The following is a 13,076-nucleotide window of genomic DNA, read 5'->3' as shown; positions in this document are numbered from 1 at the left end:
TAGCACGCCCCCTTTGGTGCAAGACCCGGACCAACAGATTGGCTGTCGCAGTCCGGGTCTCGCGTATGTGCACGACGGAGCAGACTCCGTCCTGCGCATGCGCATTTGGGTACCAACTACTCGCTTGTGAACGTACTGCCGCTCGCGAGCGGGTCTGAATTACCCCCTCAGTACCCTAAATAACACATTATGACATTACAATTTTTAAAATCCGTTAAATAAGAGACCACGCGATTTTTTTACTTTTTAAAAAAAAATTTTTTTACTTTTTGGACAGGATTCATTGAGACTAGACTTTAAGTGCCTCTGGAGACAAGATTACACAAATAGAGTGTGAAAAATAAGGCATTTGAGGAATACACCAATACAGTACAGAACAATATTCCTGATGTGAACATTTGAACAGGTTCAAGAACAGAAAACAGGATCTGGGCCCCGGTTTTGAAGGAACACAAAAAATACTTTAGAATCACAAAGAACAAGATACCAGGGGCAGATGAGGTGGAGTAGCCATCGCTATTGTACTACGACCATGCTACAGTCCACCATGAAACAAAGAGCCAAATCAATACAAGGAGTGATAAGTTTTTAAAAAATGAAAAATAACAACTGCCAATTTTGTAATAATTTATATATTTAAAAATTCATCTTCGCCAAATACTGTGGAGCGAGCACTGCCCAGTGCTGTGTGAACACCACTGGATGAAGTACTGGGAAAGACAGAAGGGGGCGAGGGGGTACGCGACAAAGAAAAGGGGTGGGACTGTAACGGAGAAGGGTTTTCTTGATGTGGATCCGCGTAAGATTCGTGAGGGACGGTGAGGTTGCCTGATGTGGCCGTTGGGGTGGGCTGCTGTCTGTTATGTAAGACAATGGTACTTGCCATACTCAAGTCCCCCTCAATAGCATGTACCAATGCCTTATAAACTAGACGTTTGAAAGGCTGGACCTGTTCCGGAGGAATGGTCCGCATTTCAATGGCGAGATTTTGGCCAAATATTTGATTATCATCCGGGGGTTTGGAAAGAACCTCCTCCGCATGTTTTAAAAAAGTATCACTCCTTGACGTTCCCGAAGTGGATGCTTGTGTTGTCCCTTTACGCTTCTTAGCGGGCGGCTTGGATGGCGGCTCAGCCACTCGCACAGGGACTTCCACTTGGGGCTCGCAGGACACCGGGTCAGGATCCTCTACCGCCAGCAGTAACTTAAAAGAAATGAAAATAAATCAAATTATAACATCAATAAAAACATTAAAAAAAAATTCTGTAATAAAAAGGCTAGGTTGATTTAAAAAAATTTTTTGTAAACAATAATATTTCACAAACCTGCAAAAAAAATTTTGGCAATAAAAATATATTACATATTTAATGTTATAGTTAACACATGCGTAAATTATATTCAACATAAATGACCCACACCCACATTTCTGGTGTCATAAACAATAAAAAAAAAAAACACAACAGGGATTAAAAAGTCAAAATCTTTATAGTTGTAAAAAACCCTTTACATTTACCCAACCTTACCACTCCTTTAGCGTGCATAACCTGAAGCTCCCCCTTTCCCCAGCCTTACCCTATACCTCCCAACCCCCCTCCCCTCAGAAACCCTTAACCAGTCATTCCCCCCCCCACAACTATCCCTGCCCGGCTTAGCAGTGACATGGATACCATGCGTCTGGACTCATGCGTAGTTAAGGCATCGGGATTACGACGCCTGGCTTTTATCCACTGCAGGGTTTAAACATTTGGAAAGGCGAAGGTTGGCATTCCAACCATCGGCCTCCAGACCGATTACTGATTAAAAAACATGACTACATTTTGATTTTTTTTTTAAAAGTGACATTTAAAAAAAAAAAAAAAAAAAAACTTACAGAATCCTGACTCACGGTGTCCTGTGGTACCACATCTGGTGACTGTGGCACCAGCGAGCTCCGGGAACCTTGACTTGGCTCTTGATCCAAGGTAAACAGCAGCAGGTCATAGTACCATAACGATGGCTTTCTCACCTCAGCTGCCCCTGCTCCGGATCTTTGCGAATCCAAGTATTTTTTGTGTTCCTTCAAAAACACGGTTCGCAGACCCTGGATTCTGTTCTTGACCCATTCAATGGTCACATCAGGTTTATACGCTGTACTGTATTGGCGTATTTTCTCAAATGCCTCATTTTTCAACACTCTATTCATGTAGTCTTTTCCTTTCAGTCTCCAGAGGCACTCATTAGCTTGATATAGCTCAATGAATCCTGTCCAAAAAACAGTGTCTTTGGATGAAGGCATATCTGAAAATTTTAAAAAATAAATAAATAAATATATATAAATTATTTTTTTTATGAGACAAAATAAAGATATGCCCCCAGTATAATTGCAGCCCCCCCAGCACATGCTGTGCAATGCCCCTATTAGTCATGCTGCCCCCCCTCCCCCCTCCCATGCTGTGCAATGCCCCCATTAGTCATGCTGCCCCCCCTCCCCCCTCCCATGCTGTGCAATGCCCCCATTAGTTATTATGCTGCCCCCCTCCCATGCTGTGCAATGCCCCCATTAGTCATGCTGCCCCCCCTCCCCCCTCCCATGCTGTGCAATGCCCCCATTAGTCATGCTGCCCCCCCTCCCCCCTCCCATGCTGTGCAATGCCCCCATTAGTCATGCTGCCCCCCAGCACATGCTGTGCAATGCCCCTATTAGTCATGCTGCCCCCCCTCCCCCCTCCCATGCTGTGCAATGCCCCCATTAGTCATGCTGCCCCCCCTCCCCCCTCCCATGCTGTGCAATGCGCCCATTAGTTATTATGCTGCCCCCTCCCCCTCCCATGCTGTGCAATGCCCCCATTAGTCATGCTGCCCCCCAGCACATGCTGTGCAATGCCCCCATTAGTCATGCTGCCCCCCCTCCCCCTCCCATGCTGTGCAATGCACCCATTAGTTATTATTCTGCCCCCCCTCCCCCCAGCACATGCTGTGCAATGCCCCCATTAGTCATGCTGCCCCCCCCTCCCATGCTGTGCAATGCCCCCATTAGTCATGCTGCCCCCCAGCACATGCTGTGCAATGCCCCCATTAGTCATGCTGCCCCCCCTCCCCCCAGCACATGCTGTGCAATGCCCCTATTAGTCATGCTGCCCCCCCTCCCATGCTGTGCAATGCCCCCATTAGTCATGCTGCCCCCCCTCCCCCCTCCCATGCTGTGCAATGCCCCCATTAGTTATTATGCTGCCCCCCTCCCCCTCCCATGCTGTGCAATGCCCCCATTAGTCATGCTGCCCCCCCTCCCCCCTCCCATGCTGTGCAATGCCCCCATTAGTCATGCTGCCCCCCCTCCCCCCTCCCATGCTGTGCAATGCCCCCATTAGTCATGCTGCCCCCCAGCACATGCTGTGCAATGCCCCTATTAGTCATGCTGCCCCCCCTCCCCCCTCCCATGCTGTGCAATGCCCCCATTAGTCATGCTGCCCCCCTCCCCCCTCCCATGCTGTGCAATGCCCCCATTAGTTATTATGCTGCCCCCCTCCCCCTCCCATGCTGTGCAATGCCCCCATTAGTCATGCTGCCCCCCAGCACATGCTGTGCAATGCCCCCATTAGTCATGCTGCCCCCCCTCCCCCCTCCCATGCTGTGCAATGCACCCATTAGTTATTATTCTGCCCCCCCTCCCCCCAGCACATGCTGTGCAATGCCCCCATTAGTCATGCTGCCCCCCCCCTCCCATGCTGTGCAATGCCCCCATTAGTCATGCTGCCCCCCAGCACATGCTGAGCAATGCCCCCATTAGTCATGCTGCCCCCCCTCCCCCCAGCACATGCTGTGCAATGCCCCCATTAGTCATGCTGCCCCCCCTCCACCTCCCATGCTGTGCAATGCCCCCATTAGTCATGCTGCCCCCCCCTCCCCCCTCCCATGCTGTGCAATGCACCCATTAGTTATTATTCTGCCCCCCCTCCCCCCAGCACATGCTGTGCAATGCCCCCATTAGTCATGCTGCCCCCCCCCCTCCCATGCTGTGCAATGCCCGCATTAGTTATTATGCTGCCCCCCCCTCCTCCTCCCATGCTGTGCAATGCCCCCAGCATTATGCTCCCTTTACTTATGCTGACTCTTACCTAATAATGACCCCAAAAACATTGGTGAACAGCGGGGGACTTTACTTACCTTTTTTTTTGGCAGGACCACGCGCAGCAAACTTCCTCCAAGTTGAATAGCTGTAATGGCTGTGTCTGGCTCTCCGCGCGCCGCAATATCGTTATCTTTATCGTTTGATCGTTTGGCAAAAACATGTACTACATGCCGAACGATTAAACGATAACGATAAAGATATCGTCCTAATCGTGCTGCAAGTACCCGCGATGAACAATGTCGAAAACGACCAGCGGGAGCGCGCATCGCTGGTCGTTTTTGACATTGTGTTTAACGATTTTTGAACGATCAAGCGATTACGATATCGTAATCGTTTGATCTTTCATTAAAATCGCCCAGTGTGTATGCACCTTTAGTGCTTCTATTGCATTGTACTGCACTGTGCTTGTGGTGCTGTTTGTTCTCTTTGACTGTATGTGCAGTTTATTGTAAACAGAGCATGCAGTGTAGATTGGACATGAATGAATTTACAGTGTGAACAGAGAAGTGTACTGGCTTAACGATGTTAGATTGTGATGCTTGCTTTTTTTTACTGTGTCTGGTGAGCATGGACTACAGCAGCGTTCAGACCAGGAAGACTAAAATAAACTTTAATACAAATCCCTGACCAAATATAACACCATTTGATAATATTATTTACTGTCATTTTTATAATCAATGTACCAAAAGCTAACATTTTTTCTGACATTTTATGTAATATTAAAGTGTTTAAAAATAAAAATTGTAGCGTTTTAAAGAACAAAAGTGTCCAGGCAGTAAAATATGGTCTCTAGCTAAGGTGCCCATCCACTAGAAGACATGACAACGACTGCACGATTATGACATTGTAATCGTGCAGTCGTTTGTCAGTCTGTGATGAGCCTGCACTGAATGAGCAGTCGTTCAGTGTAGATACATCAATCATCTGCAAACATGCTGAACCTGACATTATTGTCAGGTTGACCAGCATGTTTCCACGATGATAGATGTCTAAACGACCAGCGGGCACGCGCATCGCTGGTCGTTTTAGACATTTTTGCAAACGTGTTATGATTTATGAACGATTGAATGATGTCGTTAAATTGTTCAATTAAATAGACTAATGGATGGGCACCTTTAGTCCCAAAAGAATTCATGTGGTTTTTGCTATTTATTTACTATTTAGAAATTTAGTAATATTGATTTTTATCTAATCTTTATTTGTAAACAGGCTAAAATGTTACACAATTTTTATTGCCTGTCAGTAAATGTACTGATAGTTGGCAATGACACTAATGCGTCAGTCCAGGTTTTGCTTTAGAGTTCTGTAACACTAGTAAACATGCAAATGGAAAACCACACAACAATGAAGGGCGCTGTGATTAGATCAGTAATAAAATGATAATCCGTCTGCTGCTCTCTGAGTGGTGACTAACTACTCTAGTGGAAAAAAAAAATCTATTTAATAAATGAAGGAATCAAAATTTCCTATATGATACAAAATATCTATATAATGCATGTCAAAATGTATGAATTATGTCAACCAAAAAATATATAATTATTAATAGAAAAATAAAATAGATGCAGCAAAGAGGATGTTAAATGAGGAATGCAGGGATCATTTATACACCTCCATCATTTGATAGAGGTGCATGGACATATGTTCCTTGGAGCTACATTCAGATTATCTGTTTATACCAAATCTTTTATACAGTATATATTTTAGTTATATTTATGTTTTTATTTATGTATGTAGCATCGTTGAATATACAATCCATATAGTCAATGCACTATTATTGTGGAACTTATATGGTCCAAGTCTGTTTATTCTGTCATCTATGTTATAGTCACTTTATTACAATATTTATTAAATATATCATTGTTACATTCCATTGCGCTTTCTCCCATTAATGCAAATGAAAAAGCATGTCACATGCAAAATAATTTTTACTAATAATATATGGAGCTCACTATGGCCCACAATTAGTTTTCCAAACATGTGAAAACAAAAAGATATGCATCCAGCCCAGAGCTACCATTTAGCAGACAATATATGCCTAGGGCATTTTTGTTTAGGGCAGTCTAAAACATTCATAGGTAGATTTAGCAAATCTTGGAGAGAGATAAAGTACTAACCAATCTGCTCCTACTAGAACTCTCATTTTGCTAGCACAGCCTGTAAAATAACAGTTAGAAGCTGATTGGTTGGTGCTTTATCTCTCTCCAAGATTTGACAAATCTCCCCCTAAATGAGTGAAATAAACAACACCTCATTCTATGTTATTATTTCCCAATAATCCACCCAAACTGAGAGCCAGCGACTTCTTTTTCTTATGCGAGTATGGCACTGGGTTATGATGCCACAGCCGTGCTTCACGCTCCCATTCTGACAGGATTACAAGATGTTATTTTCCCCAAAAAATAAAAACATTTGAAAGGAGCGGTGGCCATAGACGGTCAGGGGCTATGCTTTTAGTTTATAGCAATAGGCTGCACCGCATGGAGGAGAAGGTGTAATATGCGGTCTTTAAGTTAACATACTGCGCATTACATCACCTAGTCCTCTGTGCGGTGCAGGGGTTGTGCAGCCTATTGCTATAAAGCACAGCCCTTGACCTTCCGCGGCCGCCGTTCAGGTAAGTGGGAGGGAGAGGGGGGGTGCTGGAAGGCTTATATGTTGCCTCTGCCCTCCCCCCCCTCCGACAAATCGTTCTGACGCCCCCCGATTTTAGATTATATATGAAGAGTCTTACTATTTTATGCAGTTTGTGTGAGTAGGTACCTGTGACACTCCAGCCGATGTGGAACTACACCTCCTAGCATACCCTGCCAGTTTAGCTAAAACTGTGGCAGGGCATGTTGGGATGTGTAGTTCCACAGAAGCTTAAGTGCCACAGGTTGCCTAACCCTGGCACATAGTATTAGTATCTAACATATTTTTGCATGCACCAGTATTTATATACGCCTATTCTGTTGTGCATTAGTCACAGGAGCAACTATTTACCAGTGAACATAGAGCACTAAATGGGAAGTAGTGGCTGCTAACAGTGAAGACAGGATGCAGTTCTAGATGCTAGTGGCAAACGTATGCATCCCCTTACACAGTTATTAAACCAATAAATTACTATAACTGATAAGAATTTACATACCATAAAAAGGAAAACTTCCATTCAATGAAACATGGTAGGAGCTTGGTATTGTGATGTGATGCTTGCACATTTACACAATGCACCTCTTCAGGTATTTCCAGCTGTCTCCCACAGTCTAGGTGCAGTTCTCCTTTGGGGAGGCATCTTCTGAGAGTGGAGCGTAGCACCTCAATGTGGGTGATGGGCAGATCACTAAGGCACATCAGTGATAGGCCAATATGTTTTGCGCTGTACGTTGTGCGGGAGTCATAAAATGGAGACCACTGACTGTTATGCAGTCCATAATGGAACACTTTTCAGTTCTCACTATTCTACATATATGTAATCATTTATACCTTGACAGCACTACTCTCAACATATTAGATAATATTATTACTCAACAAAAAATATATGATAGGATAGTTACATGTATTCACATAACTTTTATACACACGTTGACTTTTAATGTTTAATTCTTAATGTGTGTATATATTTATATACTGACCCTGTATATCTCCTGCTGTCGCTGCTCATATTACCGGCAGATTCCCAGAGCTGACGGTAACCTGAGGAGCTACTTCCTGCGCTAGTTGCAGAACACACAGCACACTGCATCACAAACACACATAATTCAAAATAAATATGCTCATCATAGAAAATTCCGTCCAGCAAAGACACTTTATTACCACAGTACCCACAATAGTGCAGTCTAGAGGATACTGACTACCTTCTCCAACGCAGGGTACAATGTAGATATGAAAAGCTGTGGTCAGGATTTCTGTCACAGAGTATGCTCTAGGTTTTCGGTGTTTAGCTTTGCATAATAAACATTATTCTGCCAATGTTTGTATAATGTTTTATGTGTTTTTAATATGTGGAAAAATGCACAGCTACATAAATAAACTAGTCCAAAACATTACAAAATGTGGGAGATAAAAATGAATATTTAAGTTCGCATCTGTTTAGGGTTATGAAAATGTGTCTGTATTACTGTACTCATGTAGCATCTGATGTATGTGACTGTGTGACTTTAAGTCACAGCAACCTCACAGGTCACACTGTAGGCAGTATTGAGGGGGTGACTTTACCCAATCAGTGATCAGTTAATTTCCCTATGATAAAAGCTCAATGTGTGAGACAGATACAGAGAGGCAGAGACACAGAAGCCATATGACAGGCAGTGACAGAGAAGAGTGACTGACACCCTCACAAAGTCAGACGGGGACATTGCCAAGATACAGAACAAGTGACTGTACACTAAAAAGACCGTGGCAGGCTGACACACTAGAGGATGCAGAATGAAGGGTGCAGGCAGCTAGTGACAGACAAAAGGAGGGGAAATCTACCAGGCTAAGAATTCGGAGGGGTGTGACAAGATCAGGGGCAAAAGAAACAGGCCTGGGTGCAGAACCACACTACGGGAAGAGTAGAATGTCTGTAAGTTGATTTTAGGTCAGGATACTGAGTGGCAAGTTCTGAAGTGATGGGACGATAAAGACAGGTACATAGGTGGAGAAGGGGCTGTAAATACACAAAAACACATACACATATATACATTACCCACGTGACCCTTGTGCGACATCCACCTAGTGCAACAGTGACACTGGAGGAGTAGCTCTGAGATACTTCCATGGGTGCAGCGGAGCATTACGTGTCAGAATGCATAGAGAAATTCGAGTGCACAGTCTATCAGCAGAACACCACATGCAGGGCACTGCAGAGCTACAGAGAACATTGAAGATGCCAAGTACGCCAAGGGTGCAGAGCACAGGCCTGCAGGACATTATAGGCATGCAGAGCATAACAGAACTGCAGAGCTCAACGGACATGCAGAGCACAGAGGAGATGCGAAGCGGAGCAAGGATCCAAAGTGAACCAAATATGCAGAGCACAATTAGAAAGAGGAGCACTGTGGGGATTGAAAGTGAAAAACAAATGCAAAGCATTGAACAATTGCGAAGAAGAGCGGACATTGAGAGCTTGCCCACAGCACAGCAGCATAAATATGATCACATTGATTCTACAGATGAAAATCTACCCCCAAACTACCCCTACCCACATGGACACCGTCACGTACCCCACACCAACTGCTCCTACAATCAAGAATATTCTCCTGTGGCGGAAGATACAGAAAGTTACCCCCAAACCGAAGGACATTTGTCTTACCCTATAAACCTACCACACTCCTTCACTCGCACACCTAGTCCAGGGTGCCAAAACTCAGAGAAGGTGCAGGTCAATCTGGCTAACTACCACCTGTGGGGCAAATTTCACAAACATCAGACAGAGATGATCATCACAAAGCAAGGCAGGTAAGTGGCAACGCACTTTTTTTGTTTAATACCTGTAATATTTTATTTTACAGAACTCATAAGCCCTACAAAATGTGCAAGCTGTACTAACATTTCCATTAGTTATGCAAAACTCTTTACATACTGGAAAATACACCCTCACACAAATTAATAACTACATGATGACAAACAGATTTAGCGGCACATTTGCATATATAGCACTCACTGTAACAACACTAAAAGTATCACATGACATTTACAACGCAAATAGCAAATCAACACAAAGACGCATAGCTATATCATGAAGCTACACAAATCCACAGTTGAACAAAATATAAAATACCTATACAAAGACTATAATCATTAAATACAGACACACACATATAGATGTATTGGAGTTTGTGTACACCATTATCAGTTTATGGGACATATGTATCAAAGCTTGATGTGATAAAATTGTGAGATATATATCACCAACCAATCAGCTTCTAACTTACATTTTGCAGGCTGTGTTTAAGAAATGATAGTTTGGAGCTGATTGGTTGGTGATATATATTTCACAATTTTATCTCACATCAAGCATTGATACATATGCCCCTATATGTATACTAATAGTTTACAACCTGTGGTCAGCTCAACTAGATGGTAGATCCTGTTAGGTTAGATAGATTACCTTTGGAGGGGTAGTTTGACAGGTGAAAAAAATCAATCAGTATATTTTTGTAATATTTATACAATTCGTGCATATTTTAATATGTTAATTGGTTTAACTGGGGTGCAGAATGGATATATATATACACAAACACACACACACAGAACTACATATAACATATAAACAGGTGCAACTTTGAAATGAAAATGATCAGCCCAAGCAGCAATAAACTGCACACACAGCAATCCAATGAAAAATTTTAGAAGAAAGACCATTGACCCAGTCTACAGTATATGCAATACTCACACCACACAGCTATTCAATGAAAAGTTTTAGGAGAAAGGCTATTGAAACAGTCTACATGCAATACTCGCACAAATATATTTTGGCATATAGAATGCATGTCAGCCTGTTTATTGTTTATTGTTCAAGAAACAATTCATTCTGAGGATTTTGAACAAATGTATCACTTCAAATATGAAGACCGTGTTGTTACCTTTATATATATATATATATATATATATATATATATATATATATATATATATATATATATATATATATGAATGTATAAGCATACATACAATTTTTCTTTGGTCAGTATCAGATATTGCTCTTGCATCAATATAATGTCTAAAAAAAAAAAAAAGTGAAGTAGAAGAATTATAATCGACATGTATGCAGTGCTTAGCATCACTGAATGCAACTATTTTGGCTTTCATTAACAATGTAAAATGTCAGGCCAAATTTGTTGCAGTTTCGTTTCAATTTGAATATTTAAACTTTTGTATTAATGATAAAATAAAATCTTTAACATCCTGCAGTATTCATTGAATGCATTTATGAAAGAACTGTCATTGCAGTAAACTAGTGCCTGCCTTTAATATCGTTACTTAATATATATATATATATATATATATATACATAAAAATTAAAAATACAGGAAAATTCAGTATCGCCCATTAATAAAATATACAAATAGAAGAAAGTACTGAACATACCTTTTTTTTGCACTTGCTGGACTCCCTTATAGTTTAGTGATTGGACAAAAGCTGTACCCATTAGCTGTATGCAATCTGTAATTTTCTAAGTATGTGGACTCATAAAAACTCATACTCAACTGGGCTGGGTGATAGACTACCGAGATCCCAGATCAGAAAACAAGCTGGAACAATAAAAAAGTGTTTTCATAATAACTATTATATTTGGGCTTTTTACTACCAGCACATTAACAGGTAGAAACAAATCAGCAATCAGCTTTGATTAGTTTACTATACTTTAGGCCGAGAAAAGTATATTTCCGCTTGCAAGCATTTAACTATGGCCACTATATTAGTACATATTACCCATTTTCAATAGGCAAACAAACACTTTCAAAATTATGTATACAAGTAGGCCAACCTTGAGTTTGTATACATACACATACATAAACATGGACTAAGGAGACATTTATGTGCAATCCTAATAATAGCATGTTGACTGAACTTTGTTATAATATATTGTTTCCATTTCATATAATCCTTTTAAAAGCACGCAAAGCCCTTAGAATAAGGAGAGATTGCGAGAAAACCATGTTTACGAATAAAAAGAAAAAAAAAATAAGGACCAGAGGTGAATCTGACAATTCAGCCAATCATAATCAGCTAGACAGTACTGGCTACCATCATTATCATCCGTGTGCCCTCAGGCACCCAAAACTGACATGGCTTTGTGGGTCTTATATGCATCTCTGTACAGGTCTGCATATATTGGCAATTCCACAAAAATGTTATTCGGTCTACTTTAGATTGCTCCTTCACTCCCCCATCTCACCTTCCCAATAACAAGTGGGCTGATTCAAGCATATCTGTACTCACACATATGCATGCAGCCTTTTCTGGGCACGTGCTGAACCAAGCGCGTATTTTACACTATTCAACCTGGCGTAAATACAACTCACTATCAGCCCCAGAGCCTAGTTGTATCACCTTAATAAAGAGTGACAATGACAAACACATTCTCTGTCCTGTCTCTGAGTAGCTTCCCCCTCAAAATGAAAGGGCAATGCGATTCCAGCTTTAATCTGAGACCTGAAACTGAATGGTTTACCTCAGCCAGTTGCTCTTCAATATACTCACAGCAAGAAATGTCAGATAATCTGACAAAGAAACAAAGAAAAGCCACACTTCACAGACAAGGCATTAGAAGCAGTGTGACAAATAATCTGAGGTAAAATAACATTAAAAAACTTTTTTTCGGAGACAATAATTTAAAGGATGTTGTTTCATTTAATGGCAATTATGGATAGAAATTGTTGCCATTACAAGACTTCTTCAGTTGTAAGAAAACATACATTGTATTTAGTTACTAAGGTAACGTTCTGCATTAGGGCGTAAATGTAGAAGGTCTTTTCACAAGTTTATTTTTACTCAGTTTTCATCGTTAAAATTAGTGTTGTCATTTCCTTTGTAAACTTCAATTTCTTAGACGGTGTTACACACTTTGTTACTTGTTAACTTTTTTCTCTTTAGCACCGTTCTGTTTGATTTACACTAGTTTATTCTATAATGTTACTAAATGATATACAAATATATTACTATATACTCAGAGATGCATTAACATGGAATGTATATTGCAAACAGATTCATTAGGTGTTATTTGAATTAGTGACCTCAATATCCCACAATATATATTTTATTTGATATGTAGAATTTACATTTACTCTTTGTAGCAGGAGAAATCATTAGTCAAGCCCCCATGATCCTTTGCATAACTTGGCATTCATGCTTCCTGGTGGATTAAATAATGATTTGTGATTACACCTGTCCCCGCATTCTTCTGTTAAGTAAAAATAAGATCAACTATTAACTCTTTTCTCATATCACTACTGCCTGGAACGTGGAGAGAAAAGTTTTATGTCATTTCTGAAACATTTTACGT

The 13,076-nt window shown here is 41.3% G+C and overlaps 1 protein-coding gene across 1 annotated transcript in view; it reads left to right on the top strand.

The window, feature by feature from the left end:
• Nucleotides 1-8,873: 8,873 nt before the first annotated feature.
• The window catches only part of TBX21 (T-box transcription factor 21), a 36,139-nt gene continuing 31,936 nt past the window's right edge, over nucleotides 8,874-13,076 (top strand). The window contains exon 1 of the mRNA XM_088474576.1: nucleotides 8,874-9,526. Coding sequence (XP_088330702.1) covers nucleotides 8,874-9,526 — 653 coding nt within the window. The remainder of the gene's footprint in view (nucleotides 9,527-13,076) is intronic.

The sequence above is a fragment of the Taudactylus pleione genome, unplaced genomic scaffold (assembly GCF_031769625.1).
Source record: "Taudactylus pleione unplaced genomic scaffold, aTauple2 ptg000155l, whole genome shotgun sequence".
Lineage (NCBI taxonomy): Eukaryota > Metazoa > Chordata > Amphibia > Anura > Myobatrachidae > Taudactylus > Taudactylus pleione.
The sequence above is the reverse complement of the archived record's forward strand: the minus strand, read 5'-3'. Positions and strand labels throughout refer to the sequence as shown.